Source organism: Chiloscyllium plagiosum, chromosome 51 (genome assembly GCF_004010195.1).
Source record: "Chiloscyllium plagiosum isolate BGI_BamShark_2017 chromosome 51, ASM401019v2, whole genome shotgun sequence".
Lineage (NCBI taxonomy): Eukaryota > Metazoa > Chordata > Chondrichthyes > Orectolobiformes > Hemiscylliidae > Chiloscyllium > Chiloscyllium plagiosum.
In genome coordinates this window covers 976,534-998,476 of record NC_057760.1, presented here as the reverse complement: position 1 = coordinate 998,476, position 21,943 = coordinate 976,534, and the positions used below count along the sequence as shown (strand labels likewise).

At 46.5% G+C, this 21,943-nt stretch overlaps 1 protein-coding gene across 1 annotated transcript in view; it reads left to right on the top strand.

Moving 5' to 3' along the window:
• LOC122544704 (cingulin-like) overlaps window positions 1-21,943 on the top strand; it is a 116,083-nt gene that overhangs the window by 32,972 nt on the left and 61,168 nt on the right. The window contains exons 3-6 of the mRNA XM_043683989.1: window positions 7,701-7,798; window positions 11,099-11,168; window positions 12,568-12,669; window positions 15,531-15,664. Coding sequence (XP_043539924.1) covers window positions 7,701-7,798; window positions 11,099-11,168; window positions 12,568-12,669; window positions 15,531-15,664 — 404 coding nt within the window. The remainder of the gene's footprint in view (window positions 1-7,700; window positions 7,799-11,098; window positions 11,169-12,567; window positions 12,670-15,530; window positions 15,665-21,943) is intronic.

Below are 21,943 nucleotides of genomic sequence, written 5' to 3'. Positions count from 1 at the left end.
GGATGTTGCCAGAGTTGGAGGATCTGAGCTACAGGGAGAGGCTGAACAGGCCGGGGCTGTTTTCCCTGGAGCGTCGGAGGCTGAGGGGTGACCTTATAGAGGTTTACAAAATTATGAGGGGTATGGGATAGGGTAAATAGGCAAAGTCTTTTCCCTGGGGTTGGGGAGTCCAGAACTAGATGGGCATAGGTTTAGGGTGAGAGGGGAAAGATATAAAAGAGACCTAAGAGGCAACGTTTTCACACAGAGGGTGATACGTGTCTAGAATGAGCTGCCAGAGGATGTGGTGGAGGCTGGTACAATTGCAACATTTCAGAGGCATTTGGATGGGTATATGAATAGGAAGGGTTTGGAGGGATATGGGCCAGGTGCTGGCAGGTGGGACTAGATTGGGTTGGACTGAAGGCTCTGTTTCCATGCTGTACATCTCTATGACTCTAACGTTCCTTTCCCTGAAAAAGGAAATCTGCTGTCATTCTTCGGCTTGGCCTACATAAGGCTCCAGGCCCAAAGTAATGTAGGTGACCCTTCGCTGCCCCCGGTGAGCAATAAACACTGGCCTCACCAATGACACCCAAATTACATGGGATTTCTAAAAAAAAATGTAAACTTAACATGTGTCCAGTGTCTTCAAGTATTTACGCCTTCCCTAAAATTAATGTTTCTCTTTTGTTTTGTTTGTTCCCTTCATTCAAACCTTATCTGGGTGATTTGAGATTGCGTATTCCCATTAGCTTTGCTGTTCTTTGGCAACAGGTCACTTCAGTTGCATAAGAGCAGTCTCTATTTATGTCCCCTCCCCAACTGTTAGAACGCAGGGACAGCAAGTAATCAGGAATGCTAATAGAATGTTGGGGGTTGTTGCGAGGGGAATTGAATGCAAGATTGGGGGGTGGTAGGGGAGATTATGCTTCACATTTACAGGGCTTTGGTGAGACTGGTTCGAGACCCCTCTCAGCCAAGGGAAACTGCTTGCCTTGTCAAGTAGAAATGTAAGGGGCAACCTTTTCAAGCAAAGGGTGGTACGGGTATGGAATGAGCTGCCAGAGGATGTGGTGGAGGCTGGTACAATTGCAACACTTAAGAGGCATTTGGCTGGGTATATGAATAGGAAGGGTTTGGAGGGATATGGGCCGGATGCTGGCAGGTGGGACCAGAATGGGTTGGGATATCTGGGCGGGTTGGACCAAAGGGTCTGTTTCTGTGCTGTACATCTGACTCTAAGCCTATAAGGATTTGTATGCTTCAATGAGATGACCTGTCATTCTTTTAAACCAGTCTCTTCCAGAGGACAATCCTACCATTGCAGGAATCAGTCTGATGGGCAGTTGTCACACTCCCTCCATTGGCAGATATATATGTCCTTTAGCCACCTCCAGTGTTGCATACTCTCCATGAGTAATGTTGAGGATTAGGGTTTCTATCATGTGTCTTCCTAGGTCTACACAGGCCAGTTCTCAACCTGCAGACCTTTTGGGCACAGGATGCTCCAAAAGCTAGTGGGATCCAGATTGTAGGATTTGCTTCCTGTTCTTATCATTTCAGGTATTTGGACAATGCAGCTTTATTAATGAGATGCCAGTCATTAATATCATTGCTGCCACACTTCAGGGAGAGTTTCTGTCTGAACCCCATCCCCTGAGGTCCCATTGGCACCAATCAAGCAACATTTTGGTTTCAAAGTGCTTACTTAGAGTTACAAATCACAAACAACACCAGATTACAGTCCAACAGGTTTATTTGGAGCCACCCGATGAAGGAGCGCTGAGAGTCAGAGAGCTGTACAGCACGGAAACAGATCTTTGGTTCAACTCTTCCATACAGACCAGATATTCTAAATTTAATCTAGTCCCATTTGGTCCGTATCCCTCCCAACCCTTCCTATTCATATACCCATCCAGATGCCTTTTAAATGTTGTCATTGTATTAGCCACCACCACTTCCTCTCGCAAGCTCATTCCATACACGCATTACCCATTGCATGAAAAGGTTGTCCCTTGGGTTCCTTTTAAATCTTTCCCCTCTCACGTTATATCTATGTCTCCAGTTTTGGATTCCCCCTACCCTGGGGGAAGAACACCTTGGCTATTTTACCCTATCCGTGCCCTTTTATGATCTTAAATCTCTACAAGGTCACCCCTCAGACTCTGCTCCAGGGAAAATAGCCACAACTTACTCAGCCTCTCCCTATAGCTCAAATCTACCAACCCTGGCAGCATCCTTGTCAATTGTTTCTGCACCCTTTTAAGTTTAACAACATCTTCCTATCGCTGGGAGACCAGAATTTGAACTCTGGTGAGGTCACCATTGGAATACAATGTCCTGTCCAGCCGCAGCATGACATCCCAGCTTCTGTACTGAATGCATAGACCAATAAAGGCAAGTGTACCCAATGCTGCCTTCACTACCCTGTCTATCTGCGACTCCACCTTCGAGGAACTATGAACCTGCACCCCCAGGTCTGTTAGTTTGGCAACCCTCCCTTGGACCTTAATGTTAAGTGTATAAGTCCTGCCCTGATTTTCAAATTTCTCCCTCCCTACCTCTGTGATGTTCTGCAGCTGCACAACCCTCCGAAATCTCGGTGCACCTCTAATTCTGGCCCCAAATTAAATCACTCCATCACGAGCGGCGATGCCTTCAGCCAACTGGCCTGCAAACACTGACATTCCCTTAAACCCCTCTGCCTCACTTTCCTCCTTTTTAAAAAAAAACTGCTTTATCAAACCTTTAATAATCTCCTTTAATGTCAACATTATGTAGCCCGCCTTTGTTTAACCACATCCCTGTAAAGCTGCTTGCCTCGTTGCATTGCAACTAAAGGTGCTAGGTTGCTTTTAGTTCTATCTCCGGTCATCTCCTGATTATTTTGTCAGCCTGAGGTGTCTCTTCCACTTCGGACAGCAGCAGTTATACCAAACCCTGGTTAGACACCATTTAGAGTGCTGTGGGTAGATCTGGGTAACACACCTTTGGAAGCATGGATTGACCTTGGAGGGAGTGTGACATAGGTTTATAATATTGTCACTTAAGGGTTACGTTCTGAGAATAAATTATACAAATTAGGCCTGTTTTCACTAGAAATTAGAAGGCTAAGGAGTAATCTGGTCAAAGCCTTCAAGCTATTAATGGGAAAAGACAGGTAGATAAAGATAAACTATTTCCCCTGGGGATTCTAGAGCTAGGGAACGTAGTCTGAGATATTAATGCCAGACCGTTCAGGAGAGATCTTAGGGAGATCTTAGGGAGAGGTTTAGAACTCTCTTCCACAAATGGCAGTGGATGCTGGGTGAGTTGTTGGTTTTAAATCTGAGGTGGATAAACAAAGGTACTGAGGGATACGGGCCAAAGTCAGGCATGCAGAGTTAGGTCACAGATCAGCCACGATCTCATTGAATGGTGAAACAGGCCCGAGGGGGTTGAATGGCCTATTCCTGTTTCTATGATACCAGGTCAGTCTTGTGTTTCCCCCAGATCAGGCTACGGCCTAGCTCACTTCGTGGGCGGTCAACCTTTCACCTTTTTTTAGGTTTTGAGGGAGGGCGAGATGCTGAGGAAAGCAATTGTCAATTTGAGGTTTGCCACCTTAATCTTTCAATGAAATAGCCTCAGGCGCAGGGGGTTTAGTTGTGAGCATGACCATTAATTCTTTGAGGTGGGAGGTAGATGTTTCCAGGAAAGTTGATGCCTCTTTTTACACCATTAGAGGATTCCGACATGAGCAGGTTCAAGAACAGCTTCTTCCCCGCTCTTATCAGACTTTTGAATGTTAATGTTGGTCTTTTTTTTCTCTGTAGCTGTAACACCATTCTGCACTCTGTTCTGCAACCCTGATGCACTTTCTGTGATACAACCTGCCTGCATAGCACACAAAGTATCTCCGTATATGTCACAACAATAAATCAAACTCAGTTCCCTGAGAGATTGCCTTTGGACATCTTATCCTGTACCGACATAAGATCAGGAACAAGACACTCTATCAGTTGTGGTCTTGCACTTCCAAAGTTGCTGCCAGTTTGACACACAGTCTGTTTTCTCTCTCCAATGGCCCGCTACTGCCAACACCACCACCAGTATCAATTTCTTCTCTATCTAGAAATCCCTCAATATCCAAGGAGCTGGAATCCTCCTTTGAAAAAGACTACAGATGCTCGACCTTTCACAACCTTCTGAAGAAGTTATTTCTCCCTCCCCACTCCAAAATGTGCCCCTTTTTTGGCAAGCTTATCCTCCTTTAGATCAGGAGAGCAAAACTGTACTCCCACCACTTTGCATATGATAAAAGGCGAAGGAGACGTATTTGATGTTTATTCTGTCTTAGACTCATGCAGCATGGAAACAGGCCCTTTGGCCTAACTTGTCCGTGCCGGCAAGGTTTCCTAAACTGAACTCGTCCCCTTTTCCTGCGTTTGCCTTCTAAATCTTTCCTATCTGTGTCCTGTGTTGAATCATAAAGGCATACAGCACAGAAGCAGGGCGGAAACAGTCAACATCGCCATCGCATTGGCCTGTTGGGCGGCTCAGTGGTTAGCACTATTGCCTCACAGCACCAGGATCCCAGGCTCGATTCCAGCCTCGGGCGACTGTCTGTCTGTGTGGAGTTTGCACGTTCTCCCCTGGGTCTGCGTGGGTTTCCTCCGGGTGCTCTGGTTTCCTCCCACAGCAAAGATGTGCAGGTCAGGTGAATTGGCCGTGCTAAATTGCCCATAGCGTTAGGGGCATTAGTTAGAGGGAAATGAGTCTGGGTGGGTGGATTTAGGGCCATTTGGTGCAGCCATTTTGGCACGAGCGATTTAGCGCAGACCTATTTAGGCGCAGATATACGGTAGTCATCAACGAAAATCAACATAATAGTAGAATTATTAAATGGGTAGTTTCCAGTAGTTTGTAGTTATTATTAAAATAACTAGTCATCAAAGAAGAACAACTGTAGAGGGAACTTTACAAGTGATTAACGAGTGCCTAGAAAATTTGTCGGAAGCGTGCCAAGGAACGATGCCTAACAACAGAGCGCTGAAGAAAATGGTTTGTAGGACAAGGAAAGAAATTGGTGCTTACCCAGTAAATCTAAAAAATTTAGAAGAACTTGTAATTCCAGATAGCTTTAAAACATATTTTGTTAATGAATATAATGAAGAGCAATTTTTACCAGCTGACAGCAGCAGCACTACCTGCAGAATTCTTATATTTGGAAGAAAAAGGAATGCTGAGTTTCTGAAACAATCAAGAAAGTTACATGTTGATGAAACATTCAAAATTTCCCCACCTCTGTTTTCACAAGTTTGTTATTTTAGGGGAAATACATAAAAGTGTGTTCCCACTGTTGTATGCTTTACTCCCAAATAAGTTATGAACAACATATGATAAATTATTTGAAATGGTTCTGGAAATACAGCCTGAATGCTGCCCTGACATTATCAACTGTGACTTTGAACTTGTACATCTCGTAGCAGGGCACGATATTCCGTTGAAATTAAAGAAATTCAGAAATGCACAAATAACTACAAACTACAGGAAACTACCCATTTAATAATTCTACTATTATGTTGATTTTCGTTGATGACTACCGTATATCTGCGTCAAAATAGTTCTGCGCCTAAATAGGCTGCACCAAACAGGGCGTGCCAAATCGCTCGTGCCAAAGTGGCTGCGCCGAATGGTCCCACTCTGTGGGTGGGTTACTATTCGGAGGGTCGGTGTGGACTGGTTGGGCCGAAGGGCCTGTTTCCACATTGTAGGGAATCTGATCTAATCTTATTCTCTGGCTTTCTTATAGCCTCTAGCAGTCCACCTCTCCATGTCATCCACCTGTCCGATTGTATTTTCTTCTCCCCTTTTTTGTTTTTACTCTTAATTTCTCTTTCAGTTAGTGCCAGAGAAAATAACTCTGGATCTTCTGTTTTCAAATGCTCTATTTGGCTATCTTTTCTCTTTATATATTTTGTAATCTGTCCTCCTCTTCAATCTTTTTTTAAACTCCTTTTTCTCTCCCTCTCTTGCCTTATATTCTTCTCTACCACTCTCACATCACAGAATCTCTGCAGTGTGGAAGCGGGCCATTCAGCCCATTGGGTAATCACCAACCCTTCCAGAAGCATCCCAACCAGTAGCCTATCTCCCTTTCCCATGGAAACAATGAGACAATTTAGCATGGCCAATCCACCCAACCAGTGGGAGAGAACCAGAGCACCCAAAGGAAACCCCACGCAGAGACAGCGGGAGAACGTGCAAACTCCACACAGACAGTCGCCAGTGGCATCTGGTGCAGCAGAGCCACCATGCTGCTCCGTATTTAGCCAGCCTTTTGATTACTGATCTCAATCTAACCCACTCATTTGTTCACTGAAGCTGATTCTTTGATGCCAGTTAGTTCATAAACTGCACCTGAACGCAGCTGGAACCTCGGGAGCCTTCCAAACAGATAATGTGTGCAAATACTTGCATTGTTTCAAATGTTTGGTGGGACCCATATCAACTAGTTGACTGGCATAATAATGTCACTGAACTTGCTCAATCTGGAAACACAGATTAATGTTCTGGGGACAACTTTCCTTCCCACCTATCCGCTCTATTTTCCACTCCAACCTATCCCCTTTACCCCCACCATTCCAAAAATGTATTGCACTCCCAGCTACCTTCCACCCAGTCCCACCCCCCTCCCATTTATCTCTCCACCTCCCCGAGGCTCCCAGCCTCATTCCTGATGAAGGGCTCCTGCCCGAAACGTTGATTTTCCTGCTCCTCGGATGTTGCCTGACCTGCTCTGCTTTTCCAGCAACACACTGTCAACTCTGATCTCCAGCATCTGCAGCCCTCACTGTCTCCTCCTTAATGTTCTGGGGACGCAGCTTCAAATCCCATCGTGGCGACTGGTGGAAATTAAACAAAGAAAGGTCTTGATTATAAAACTAGTGCCAGTAATGGTGACCATTAACGCTCGAAACAGTTGGGTGTTTGCAACAAAGGGTAGGATAGGCTGGGACTTCTTTCAGTGGAGTGTAGAAGGTTGAGAGGTTACCTTACAAGAGGTTTATAAAATCATGAGGCATATAGATAAGGTGAATGGCAGGTGACTGTTCCCTAGAGTGGGGAATGTCCAGACTAGGGCACATATTTTTAAGATGAGCAGAAGAAAGATTTTTAAAAAAAAAAGAATTGCAGGGCAACTTTCTTTTACACTGTGGTTTGCATGTAGAATGAACTTCCTGAGTGGGTGCAGTTACCACGCTTAAAAGATATTTGGATAAGTTCATGAACAGGAAAGGTTTGGCGGGATATGGGCCAGGTGCAGGCAGGCGGGACTAGTTTAGTTTGGGAACGCGGTCGGCACGGACTGGTTGGGCCGAAGGGTCTGGTTCCGTACTGTATGACTCCGAATGCTGATACCATGAACAAATACTAAAGCGATTAATGAGATAAAAATTGCTCCTGGTTAACAGCTCTTGTTCCTTTATGCAGGTGTTTGTTTTGTTTTATCAAAATGCAATGCTTTACATTTATCCAAATTAACTCCGTTCATTGCCTGTTCCCAATTCTTGCACTTGGGATGGAAGTGTGGGGATTCTATGGTTCTATGAATATTGTGTTATCGAATGAGCTGTTCGCTGGTTCAGACTCTTTGTAGTTTGCGTCCTGCCTGAGTGAACCTGTGCATGCTTGTGTCACCTTGAGCACTTATCAATGTCGCATTGACTTGGCAGTTAAAATCCACACCTGACCTTCTGAGGGACCAGCAAGGACTTTCTCCTGCCAGCGAAGAGCCAACTAAGCAGCTTCTCTTCAAAATACTGAAGGAGGGGTAAGTGTGCTACAGCAAAACTGCAATAGTAATGGACAAATCTGGAGGAACTCAGCAGAGAAAGAAATGGAGTTAAGGGTTTTAAATCCAGTGTCTTGGGAGTTGGCACTCAGCCTCTGCAAGGTAGACGCTGGCACGCTAGGCACCACTCTTTTATAAGTGTGTTTGATAACCCTCCAGGTTAGACCCTGAGAGAATGGGGTGCAACCCAAGTTCTCGGAGAGACTGATTTTGAGGGGAGCAGTGCTGCTGTTTGTAATTTTTATAAATGACTTGGATGAGGGAGTTGAAGGATGGGTCAGTAAATTTGCAGATGATCGGAAGATTGGTGGAGTTGTGGATAGTGAGGAGGGCTGTTGTCGGCTGCAAAGGGACTTCGATATGATGCAGAGCTGGGCCGAGGAGTGGCAGATGGAGTTCAACCCTGCCAAGTGTGAGGTTGTCCATTTTGGAAAGACAAATAAGAATGCGGAATACAGGGTTAACGGTAGGGTTCTTAGTGATGTGGAGGAACAAAGGGATCTTGGGGTCTATGTTCATAGGTCTTTGAAAGTTGCCACTCAGGTGGAGAGAGCTTGTAAGAAGGCCTATGGTGTATTAGCGTTCATTAGCAGAGGGACTGAATTCAAGAGTCGTGAAGTGATGTTACAGCTGTACAGGACTTTGGTTAGGCCACATTTAGAGTACTGTGTGCAGTTCTGGTCGCCTCACTTTAGGAAAGATGTGGAAGCTTTGGAGAGGGTGCAGAGAAGATTTACCAGGATGTTGCCTGGAATGGAGAATAGGTCGTACGAGGATAGGTTGAGAGTGCTAGGCCTTTTCTCATTGGAATGGCGAAGGATGAGGGGTGACTTGATAGAGGTTTATAAGATGATCAGAGGCATAGATAGAGTAGACAGTCAGAAACTTTTTCCCCGGGTACAATAGAGTGTTACAAGGGGACATAAATTTGAGGTGAAGGGTGGAAGGTATAGGGGAGATGTCGGGGTGGGTTCTTTACCCAGAGAGTGGTGGGGGCATGGAATGCGCTGCCTGTGGGAGTGGCAGAGTCAGAATCTTTGGTGACCTTTAAGCGGCAATTGGATAGGTACATGGATGGGTGCTTAAGCTAGGACAAATGTTCAGCACAACATCGTGGGCCGAAGGGCCTGTTCTGTGCTGTATTGTTCTATGTTCTATATTCTGTGTTCTCATACCAGTTGTTGATGACTAACTCAAGGGCAGGCAATATACTGGAGCAAGGGGTTTCTCCAGCACTTCCTGGTCTTATTTCAGATTTCCAGCATCCGCAGTGTTTTACTTTCATGATCAGAACCGCGCTATTATACGTTTTCCCCTTCTACCTCTCCCAAGGTTCTCTGACTCCCTGACTAATCCCTGCGGTTCCTGGCCATCCCACCCTCTCTCTAGTGCTTGCCTGAGCCCAGACTGGAAGGTTGTGAGGTGCAGGCCTCTCCTCAGCATTAGGCAATCAGTCACTCTCTAGGAACCGTCTGACTCAGTTTCCATCATTTGCTCTCCCTGGCCGACAGGTGACCGGCTGCGTCACTTTTACTCTGGGCACGAAGGGCAGCATTCCCAGCTTGGGGAAAGTGAGGAACTACAGATGCTGGAGAGTCAAGAGTCGAAAGGTGTGGTCATCCGAGGAGCTGGACAGTCAACATTTTGGGCATAAACCCTTCAACAGGATTCCTGATGACATTGACTCTCCTGCTCCTCGGATGCTGCCTGATCTGCTGTGCTTTTCCAGCTCTATACTTTTCCCCTTTGGTCTCCATTCTTGCCTGATGTCCATGCACTTGGATCGCTGTGCAGAGCAGACACTAGGTATCAGTGCAGAAAGGTGCTTTAAATCTGAGTTATATTTCTTCTCAACCTCCACCCCCCCCTCCCCAAACTTCTCTAACTCCTGTGCCAGTGAGGTACATGACTGTGTGGCTGAGACTTTAGCAGAGCATTGGCACTTAGGAATTTAGAGTTGCATCATCTGTCCCTTGCTGTCCTCTTAGATTTTGATAGTCAACTTGCTTGGCCGTGTTGTGAATGCATCTTCCTTGGCCTCAAGTTCTAGAGTGGGACTTGAACCCATTCGTTCAGTTCACTGGCGCAGGGTTTCTACCCGCTGCCTCTCAAGGCCTCCTTTCTCCTCTGTCTTTGTTGAAACTTTATCTGGATGAAGATCCTTAGCTTTGGTGAGTATTGTAAAGCACTGGTTATGTGCTGGGGCCAGAAATCAGGCCAGTTCAGTTCAGTAGCAGCTAGAGATCTTGTTGAAATGCACAGCAGGAGGTCAGGCAGCATCCAAGGAGCAGGAGAATAGGTGTTTCATCATGAAGGGCCATTACCCGAAACATCGACTCTCCTCAGATGCTGCCTGACCTGCTGTGCTTTTCCAACGTCACACTCTCTATTCTGATCTCCAGCATCTGCAGTCCTCACTTTCTCCACTTTGTTGATTTTGGTTAATTTTCTAAATCTCGAATGGATAAGCTGGCGACTGCGTGAAACTACTGGATTGTTGTTCAAAACTCATCTGGTTCACTAATGTCCTTTTAGACAGGGCCCAAACATGGGCAAAGGGAGCTGGCAGCCCTCTGAAAAGGGTATAGCAAGTTAATCCATTCAAGGGCAGTTAGGGATGAGCGACAGATGTTACACCTCCCGGCAATGCCCGTATCCTCAGAAAGGAGATTTCTTTGAAAATATCCTATTTTGAGGAAATCTGTTGTCCTTACCCAGCCTGGTCCACATATGACTCCAAGACTCTGTGACGTGGTTGACTGTTAACTTTTTCATTCATGGGATGTGGGCATCACTGGCTAGGTGAGCATTTATTGCCCATCCCTAATTGCCCAGAGAGCAGTTAAAACTCATCCACATTGCTGTGGGTCTCGAGTTGCAAGGGCAGTTTCCTTCCGTAAGGCTATTAGAGAACCATTTGGGTTTTTCCTGACAAGCAACACTGATTTCATGGTCATCATTTATCTCTTAGTTGCGGACCTTTTTTTTTTCATTCATTTCCGATTCCACCATTTACCGTGGTGGGTTTTGAACCCTGGCCTCCAGAACATGAGCTGAGTTTCTGGATTAGTAATCCAGCGATGATATTGCTATCCCCTGAAAAAGCCTGGCGAGCCACATAGTTATATTCTGGAAGGTTGCTCGACCACTGTGTTTCCAAGGGGCGGTGAGCAATGGGCATTCAATGCTGACCTGGCCTTGTGGATGAGCTGAAGGTACAGTAAGGCTTGTAGGATAATTGGCCAAACTGCTTATTGTAATACTGATGCTTTCCCACAGGAGTGTCGAAAGTGACAGTTTCTTGAGGAAGAAAACAAGCCTGGTGTTTGACAAATTCCAAGGCATGAAGGTATGGGACACTCTCGGTTTGATCTTGCTAAATCCTGGAATGTAGTTGATCTCTGAGTGTTTGACCTCTTCATGGTCCATATGAATGTTTGTTGAGAAATGGCAAGAGAGTGTATCAGATTGAAACCTATGTTCCCATTAATTTTCAACTGTTGCTACTAGCAGGCCTTAGAACATAGAACATAGAACAGTACAGCACAGAACAGGCCCTTCGGCCCACGATATTGTGCTGACCACTGATCCTCATGTATGCACCCTCAAATGTCTGTGACCATATGCATGTCCAGTAGTCTCTTAAATGTCCCAATGACCTTGCTTCCACAACTGCTGCTGGCAACGCATTCCATGCTCTCTCAACTCAGTGTAAAGAACCCGCCTCTGACATCCCCTCTATACTTTCCTCCAACCAGCTTAAAACTATGCCTTGTTGCCCTTATCGACCCTTACTCCGCCCCTTCGTCTTTGTGCACCGTCAGGATTGTAACACCAATTCCTAATGAGAAGGTTAAAACTGTGGAGTTTGTTATCCATCTTCCCTTCAGCTTCATTGCAGGGCTGCATGTTGTCTCCATTTAAACTCTGATCGTTTTTAGTTTAAAGCTGTCCTGCTCACTCCTACCAGCCCTGACCTTGGCTGTTCACCCTCTCTATGCCCCTTATCATTTTATGAAACTCTGATAAGGTCACCCCACAACTGAGGTATTGTCCGTTGTTAAACCTGAGCACCAGTGAGCTTGATCCCAGTGGTCTTAAGGGTTCCACAGTACGAAGAGCAGAATTCCAGACCGTTGTCCTGATGCCTGCTTTGTCTCTGTAATCATTGCCAAAGGTACGTGTAGCTGATCCTTCTTTCAGGAAAGTATTTTCTGCACTTGGCGACGTTACATTCATTCTGAAAACCCCTCGTCCTTCGAATCGCAAAGATATTTTAAAAAATTTAATCTCCTCTTTGCAGTGTCATCGAGTCATAGAATCGTACAGCATGAAAACAGACCCTTCGATCCAATCAGTCCATGCCAACCGTGATCCCAAACTACACCTGCCTGCTCCTGGCTTATAGCCCTCCAAACCTTTCTACTTCATGTACTTATCCAAATGTCTTTTAAATGTTGTAACTTTACCCACATCCACCACTTCCTTAGGAAGTTCATTCCACACGCAAACCATCCTCTGTGTAAAGAATTTGCCACTCATTTTGTTTTTAAAAATCTCTCTCCTCACTTTTTAAAAAAAAAAAAATCCCCTTAGCCTTGAAATGCCCCACCCTGGTGAGAAAAAAACACCTACCATTAATCTTATCTATACTCTACATGGTTCTCCAAACCTCTATAAGGTCACCTCTCAACCTCCCGTTTCTCAATTCAAATGTTATCTCTGAGCTTTCACTTTAATTCTCACAGTATGCTGAATTATCACCTGATCTCCAGACCCTCTCTACTCGGAACAGTGACTTGGAGAAGAAAATTGCAGAGCTCCAGCGTAAACTGGATGAAGAACTAATGGTAGGTATCTGCATCCACAGGAGGTTCTGCGACGTGGTTGCTAGCCGCCCTGTCCTGAGGCCAAAACAGTGAATATTTTCAAGAGGGAGTGAAGGGCCAAAGGCATCAGAGGGTATGGGGGAGAAAGCAGGAGCAGGGGACTGAGTTGCATGATCAGCCATGATCGTATTGAATGGCGGAGCACGCTCAAAGGGCTGGATGACCCACTCCTGCTCCTGTTTTCTGTTTCACTGCTGAGGGATAAATGTTGGTTGGGGGCAGCAAAAAGAATTCTCTTGTTCTCTGAAGTAAAGCCATGGCCTCCCTGATAGAGCAGTCAATGTCTCACTGAAAAGGTGATGCCTGGGAACGTGGAGAATCCACTGGGAGGGTCAGTCTGTCTCACTGACTTGACTCTCTCTGGCCACCTGAGGTCAGACCTGAGAGAACTGCAGCCACACTGACGCCAGGTGAAGGCCAGTGCAAAGTGGGCAACTACCCCTTTTGTAACGGTGGGAGTAGGGGCATGTAGAGAGAGAGAGCAAACTGAGCATCCCCTGTGCCCACCTGGGCAACCATTTGATAAGTATTTGGTAAGAACGCCGCTGATCTGATTTGGACCACCACTCCAGTTCTGCTACCTGCCCTCCATAAACCCAGACTCTGTTAATCCGAAGTTTGTCTCATTCAGCCTTAACGTATTCAGTGACTCAGCCTCTGCTGTTCTCTGTGGGAGGCAATTCCACAGAATGTCTGTCTGAAGTAACTCCACGGAGGCCGCTATCCTGTCACCCAGGTCACCCTTTATTTACATTGGTGGAGTCCTTGACTCAGATCCAACTCCCTCAGTGCCAGCTCTGAGTGAACAGGATGTCTTGACACTCCTGTTTATATCTGTCAGCCAGGGCTCCCTGATTGGGGCTGTTAATCTGGTCCATTCAGGGAATCTCATATTCTGAGGTCCAACCTTGTTACAACCACTGCACTGTCAACCCTCTGTGAGAGAAGAAATTCCTCCTCATCTCTATCGTAAATGGGAGGCCTTCAAGCTGGAATTGTGTCATCTTGTTCCACATCTTTCCCCAGATGAGAAGTATCCTTTCACCGTTCACTCTTGTTGAGATAGTCCCAGGATCAGGTATCTGTTTAGAGTCATAGAGATGTACAACGTGGAAACAGATCCTTCGGTCCAACCCGTCCATGCCGACCAGATACCCGAACCCAATCTAGTCCCATCTGCTATCCCTCCAAACCCTTCCTATTCATATACCCATTCAAATGCCTTTTAAATGTTGCAATTGTACAATGTACTCCACCACTCCCTCTGGAAGCTCATTCCATACACGTACCACACTCTGAGTGAAAAACCTGCCCCTTAGGTCTCTTTTATATCTTTCTCCTCTCACCTTAAACCTTTGCCCCTCTAGTTTTGGACTCCTCCACCCCAGGGAAAAGACTTTGTCTATTTATCCTATCCATGCCCCTCATAAGATCACCTCACATTCTTTCAAGTTCCAATAGGCACAGGCCCAACCTGCTCAACCTTTCTCCATAAGGAAAGGGTCTTCATTGCAGGATACAGCCCAGTGAGCCTTCTCTGAACTGCTTGTGCAGCCATGAAGCAGTGCACAAGACCCATGACTAGTGAGGCTAGTTTCCACCCCCTTTCTAATAGGATCTGTGGAACATGGAGTGCTTTATTAAAGTTATTTTAGTTGGGGGTGGCACAGTGGCTCAATGTTTGGCACTGCTGCCTCACAGTGCCAGGGAGCTCAGGCGACTGTCAGTGTGAAGTTTGCACCTTCTCCCTGTATCTGCATGGGTTTACACTAGGTGCTCCAGTTTTTTCCCACAGTCCAAAGACATGCAGGTTAGGGTGGATTGGGCATGCTGAACTGCCCAAGGTGTGCAGGGATGTGTAGGTAGGGGTGAGTTAGGATGGTTGAAACTTTATTGCTGGAACAGCACAGCAGGTCAGGCAGCATCCAGGGAACAGGAGATTCGACGTTTCGGGCACAGGCCCTTCCTGAAGAAGGGCCTGTGCCCGAAACGTCGAATCTCCTGTTCCCTGGATGCTGCCTGACCTGCTGTGCTGTTCCAGCAATAAAGTTTCAACTTTGATCTCCAGCATCTGCAGACCTCACTTTCTCCTCGTGAGTTAGGATGGGAAATGTAGGGTTATAGGTATAGGATAGGGCTGTGGGTCTGGGTGGGATGCTGTAATGGAGGGTTGGTGTGGGCTTGATGGGCTGAATGACCTGCTTCAACGCTGCAGGGATTCCATGATACCTGCTATTTCTCTCACAAAGGCTCTTTATTTCGAACAAGAGCAGTGGATCTTCTCCTCTTTCACTGACGATGAGTACCATTGGTTAGGTAGCACTCGTTGCCCATCAGTAATATCCCCTTGAGTAGGTGAGCTGCCATCTTGAACTGTTGTAGTCTGTGTGGTCTAGGGACCCTCACAGTGCAATTGGGGTTTCTAAGATTTTCAGGCTGAAGGAACAGCCGATTATAGTTCCAAGTCAGGATAGTGTGGGGTCTGAGGGTAGACCTGGGGTAGTGTTCCCACATGTTTGCTGCCTTTCAACTTTGAGGGATTGGAAGCTGCTGTGGAAGGAGCCTTGGTGAGTTGCTGCAGTGCATCTTGTAAATGGTACGCACCGTTGGCGAAGGATTGAATGCTTAAGGTGGAAATTCACGGGTTTCTATTCTGAACCATCCTGGAGTCCAGCCAACACAAAATGGCCTTTTAAATATTGCATTGGCTATAAATATTTAGTGCTGCCGCTTGGTTTTGTCTTTCATTCATGATCCTAAACTCTGTCACGCTAATCTTTCCTCCTCCTTTCCTGCAACCTCCCCCTCCCAATCCCCCACAGAATCATAAGGATGGCCAGAGGAGAATTGATGTGCAGGATCTCCAAATACAGCTGGAGGAGACCAAGGAGGAGAGGGACCAGCTGCACTCGCTGTATCAGAAGAATAGGAAGGAGCTCCAGGGTAACATCCAAGAGTAAGGTCGCTTGTTACAACAACCCTTTCCTTTTGCCCCTCCCCTCTCCTTGCAGTGTAGCCCTCACCCCTCCATGTCATTGCACCATGTGGTAAAAATTAATTGCATTGACAGTCGCCCTGTAGCGTAACTCGCCCTGTAACGTAACCCGCCCTGTTGGGTTCACTAATGGCCCACTACGTGGGTGGGAAACATGTCTGGTGAAAATCCCAGCGTGAAACCCTTCAGCCTGTACCAAATTAGATTTGACGACAGGGATGGTTTGTTTACTTTGCTGGAAAGTGCATTCTGTGTCCGAGCCTTGGCCTACTGCCCTGTTCACATTCAAAGGTGATGAGCACTTGCCTGAAGAGCTCGCGCTGGCCATGAAATCATACTTTAGCAAGAGTCTGTCTTCAGGAGAAGAGGGTGGGGGGAGTGCATGGCGTGCAGCCAATGGTTGCTCTGTCTTCTCTCCACATGTCAGCGTTTTTAAAGACCGTATGGTTTAATAAGTAACACTGCAGACTGCAAAACTGAGCCATCGAAAAGGTATTGTCGTGGACGACGCGCAGGCAGGAGAGAATAACTATGGTTTAAGCTGTGCCTCAGCTGTAATCTACATGTTTGACTTTGTTTTTTCTAAAACCTGCCACCTGATCACCCAGTTAATAAATTTTGGGCTGCTTCTGGCAGAGCGGTAGTATCCTTACCTCTGAGCTGGAAGGCCCAGGTTCAAATCCCATCTGCTCCAAAGGAGAAAGACGAGGGGTAATTTTTCTGACACGGAGTAGTTCACGTGTGGAATGAACTTCCAGAGGAAGTGGTGGATGTGGATACAGTTACAATGTTTAAAAGACATTTGGATAAGGACATGAATAGGAAAGGTTTGGAGGGATATGAGCCAGGAGTTGTTTAGTTATGGTTGGCATGGACTCATTGGACCAAAGGACCTGTTTCCGTGCCGTAGGACTGTATTACTCGTCACTGAATATCTGAACGAGTTGAAAAGTAAATAAGTTTAAAATAACAGTTCACATGCAGTGCCCACCAGTGGCAGTAAAACAATGACAGATGCCAAAAAAAGGAGGGGAAAACAAGGGAGGAGCCAAAACAGAATGCTGTTGGAGAGGGAGATAATGCACTTCAATCTCAGCGGTGCCCACCTTTCTCTCTCAAGAGTACTGATGGACCATGGACGCTCCCTCTCTAAAGGGTATCCAGGCACAAACACAGCCATGAAAGAGATGCAGGCAAATTGGATTCATCGACCCGCCATGGCCTGCTGCTCAGACCTGTTGGTAGCTCGAACAGAGATTTAGACTGCTAAATCTCCTGGATAACTACCTTCCAGCTCCAAGGTGTACAGTGGTCTTTTCAACAACTTTTGAAGGGACAGGTACTGGCTGGCCCCCAGCCTTTTCCACTTTTAATGTCTTTTCTACTTTCTTATTCTGCCCCTCTCTCTTCCTTTGTTTCGAAACAGGATGGACTCTCATTGAGTCATGCAGTATGGAGTGAGACCCATCAGTCCAACTTGTTCATGCTGCCCAGGTTCCCACACTAAGCTCGTCCCATTTGCCTGCATTTGGCCCATATTGCTGGAACAATGCTGGAGATGGTGCTGTAACAAGAGAAACGAGAACAAAATAAAATTTTATTTTATTCCTTCACTGAATGAGTGCCACTGGCTAGGCCAGCACTTATTGCTTATCCCTAATTGCTCCTGAGGGCAGTTAAGAGTCACCCACATTGCTGAGAGTCTGAGGTTACATGTAGGCCAGACCGGGTAAGGATGACAGATTTCCTTCTTTGAAGGACATTACTGAACCAGATGGGTTTCTACAACAATGTTTTCGTGGTCATTAATAGACTCTGAATTCAAGGTTTTTCTCGGATTCAAATTCTATCATTAATAGTCTATTGGCAAAAACACTGTGCCATTGCCCCTCTAAACCAAACCATCTACTTTTATAATGGAAATTCAGAGGTTTTTAATGCACGCAGTTAAAGTAAACTCCCATTAACCCCAAAACGCTCCTTGATAAATTGAAAAGAAACAAGTTTTGTCTTGTACCCAAAATACAGCCCTGGTATAGTTCCCAAAACACCACTCCTACAGTATTCACAGCAGAGTCCCCTGTATTTAACACCTCAGTAAGTGACTTCCAACTTGTAGGCTGGAACTGCAGGTAGCTTCTTCCTGGAGCTATCCTCCACCTGCATAACCTGATTCAGCTCTAAGTAACCGCTTCAGGGTTTTATCCCAACTTCCTGGGCTGGGACTAGTAATTTCTCTTCACTCTACGGTAACCTAGTTCACTATAGAACATAAAATGCAACAGCGCTGTACAGGCCCTTTGGCCCTCAATGTTGCGCCGACCTGTGGAACCCATCTAACCTACACTATTCCATTTTGGTCCATTATGTTTAGCCAATGACCATTCAAATGTCCTTATCGTTGGCGGGTCTGCTACTTTTGCAGGCAGGACATTCCACCACTAAGTGAAGAAACTACTTCTGACATCTTTCCAATGTCTATCACCCCTCAATTTATAGCTGTGTCACATTATGTATCCTTCCTTCTCTGGATCACTGGTCTGCACAGAAATCCTATTCCAAGGACTTCACAGAACTGTCTGACTCTAAGTTTAAAAACAAGGTGATACTAAACGTCTCCGGCTCTTTAAGCTCTGGGTGTATCCCTTAAGCTTAAAAAGATGTTTCCACAATCTAAATCACACTAATCAAAGATAAATGAAAATAATCCATTGGTGGTGAACATTGATGGGCGGCACGGTGGCTCAGTGATTAGCACTGCTGCCTCACAGCGCCAGAGACCCGGGTTCAATTCCCGCCTCAGGCGACTGTGTGGAGTTTGCACGTTCTCCCCGTGTCTGCGTGGGTTTCCTCCGGGTGCTCCGGTTTCCTCCCACACTCCAAAAGATGTGCAGGTTAGGTGAATTGGCCACGCTAAATTGCCCGTAGTGTTAGGTGAAGAGGTAAATGTAGGGGAATGGGTCTGGGTGGGCTGCGCTTCGGCGGGTCGGTGTGGACTTGTTGGGCCGAAGGGCCTGTTTCCACACTGTAAGTAATCTAATCTAATCTAATCTAATTGATGCATTCCCTCTTCAGACGGGCCTCAGAATTGCTTTAAATGGAACCTCAATGGCTATAGATATGCTTGCAAGTTAATGATTTAACTTCAGGTACAAAGAAATCCTATTGGTTACTAACCCAAAATAAGTCAGAAATGCAAACTGACAATAAATTAAAAAAAAAATAATGTTCTGCAGTTTGCAAAGTAGAGTGCAAGATGCTGGAGAATCCCAGAAAGGACTAGTCTGTCAAATCTCTACTCTGTAAAATATCCATCTGCTTGTTGTTCTGTGTAAGGCAAAGGATAGGTTAGGGACACACTGACCTTCTGATCAAATTCCTCTTTTCTGAAACTCCATTAACAACTTTTCAAAAAAAAAAATGGTAATTTGACTTGCAAAGATTTCTGTCAGCTAGGTTGAATCAGCTGTCTGATTTTTAGTGCACAGAATGAACTCTGTGTTTTTTTGAAAGACCCTTGATTTTTTTTTTCCCCCCCCCCCCGGTGACCATCTCTTTCACAAAATCATATTCACCAGAATCCTGTTTGGAAACCTGCTCCAAATCTTGATCATTGTTTTTGTAAACAATCTCCAAGCATTTGACTTGATTTTTGGTATGTTCTGGGGAAAATCGCCAGTCTCTGAGGGTGTTCAATGACAGAGTTTATTGTACAAGAAAATACTGGAGTTCCGGGGAGAGAGAGACTTTTTTTTAATTTCAAAAATATACTTAATTCATAAAATAATTTGATGGTCTGTACAGTTGGTCATGCCATATATACATAAACATTTACATACAGAGATCAGAATTTATCATTTTTATATACAGGTCTCTACGTTTATGTCCATATAATTAGCTGAGGCGTCAGCAGAGCCCAAATGACTGCATGGGCCCCCTGTTCTTCTGTAGGCAGGCAGACGTTACACCGTGGTCTTTCCCCACCGCGCCTTGGCGGCAGCTGCCCCAAGCTTCAGCGCGTCCCTCAACACGTAGTCCTGGACCTTGGAATGTGTCAGTCTGCAACACTCAGTCAGGGTCAACTCCTTCAGCTGGAAGATCAGCAGGTTTCGGACCACCCAGAGAGCGTCCTTCACCGAGTTGATGATCCTCCAGGCACAGTTGATGTTCGTCTCGGTGTGCGTCCCGGGGAACAGGCCGTAGAGCACGGAGTCACGCATCACGGCGCTGCTCGGGACGAACCTCGACAAACACCACCGCATTCCTCTCCAGACTTCCTCTGCATAGGCACATTCCAGAAGGAGGTGTGTGACAGTCTCGTCCCCCCACAGCCGCTTCGAGGGCAGCGTGCGGTGTGGCAGAGAGTCCGGGCGTGCATAGGTAGAGCCCTTCTCACCACCAGCCAAGCCATGTCTTGGTGCTTGTTAGAAAGTTCTAGCGATGAGGCATTTTGCCAAATGGCTTTGACAGTCTGCTCAGGGAACCGCTCGACAGGATCCGCCCTCTCCTTTTCCCGAAGGGTCTCAAGGACACTACGTGCTGACCACTTCCTGATGGACTTGTGGTCAAAGGTGTTTTTCTTCATAAACTTCTCCACGAAGGACAGGTGATACGGAACGGTCCAACTACTCGGAGTGTTCCGCGGCAACAAGGCCAGGCCCATCCTCCGCAACACCGAGGACAGGTTTTTTCCTGCGATGGAGAGTGACCATAGCTTCCAACTGCCCAGTTTCTGCCTCACTTTGCTGATACGCTCCTCCCAAGACTTGGCGCACGTCCCCTGAACCAAATACCCAGCACCTTCAGGTGGTCAGTCCTGACAGTGAAGGGGATAGAGGATTGGTCGGCCCAGTTCCTGAAGAGCATGGCCTCGCTCTTGCCTCGGTTTACCTTGGCCCCTGAGGCCCATTCGAACTGGTCATATGTGCACATGAGTCTGTGCACGAACAGCGGATCCGAGCAGAAAACGGCGACGTCATCTATGTACAGGGAGGACTTAACCTGCAGGCCCCCGCTGCCAGGAATAGTCACCCCTCTCAGGCTCGCATCCTTCCTGGATGGACTCGGCAAATGGCTCTACGCAGCACTTAAACAAGGCAGGAGAGAGGGGGCAGCCCTGCCTGACTCCAGATCTGATTCCCACCCGTTGATTGAGACTGCACTGACAATGTTGGTGTGGAGCAGTCTGATCCAATTGCAGATTCCCTCCCCAAAGCCCATTTTGGAGAGAACATTTCTCATATACGTGTGTGATATCCTGTCAAAGGCATTCTCCTGGTCCAGACTGATCAGGCAGGTGTCCAACCCTCTGTCCTGCACGTAGGCGATTGTATCCCTGAGGGGTGCGAGACTCTCAGCGATCTTCCTGCCCGGTACAGCACAGGTTCTCTCCGGGGAGAGAAAGACACAGACAGCATGGTGGTCAGCTGCGATTCTTCTCTTCACCCAGAGCATGTCAAGATACTTTTATACATCTTGTGATACAATAGGTCAGTGATGAGATCATTGTCTTTGTAACATGATTTGTTTATGGCAATCATAGCAAAGTCGTTGGTAGTTTCAGTATAGTCATTGTCAGTTCCAGCACAGCCTATGTTAATTTCAGAATGGTTATTGTCAGTTTCAATGTCTGCACCAAAGTCCATTGCTGTAGTAATGGGCGCTAATCGCTCTTCCTGAGAAGGACGATTACTGCAGCCCTGGCTATTATCACTTTGTATTGAGGCTGAAGCTGTTAGCATTTCTATCAAAGGTGTTGGCTTTGGCGGGCAGTGTACGTTACTGATGTCTATTCTCTTCCCCCACTCGCCCTAAACTAATCAACAAGGTTGTGAGTGCATTGTGCTGGCATTCTGGTGGCCTAGGTAGTGTATGTATTTGCTCTGCCGTCTCTCTCTTTCTCCATATTGTGGGCCAGCGGCCATCTTGTGTGTCTGTGTGCCGAATCTCACCCTGCCCCGTGCCATCTCCCGCTTCAGGTAATACCTTCCAAACCTGCAACCTCTAGCCCTCATGAAGTGGAAGGTTCCAGCAGGCATCTGGGAGCACCACCCCCTCCAAGCCTTGTGCAGTCCTTACTCGGAACTATATTGGACATTGCCTTTGCTGTGGGTTGTCCCAGGGCTCGCTCCTTCAGTAGCGTTGCGGCTGTCCCTGCGCCTCACGGGTTGCAGTGGTTTGAGAACATGGCTCACCACCACCTGTATTGTTTGAAAGAATGCTGGTTTTAGTCCGGTTTGA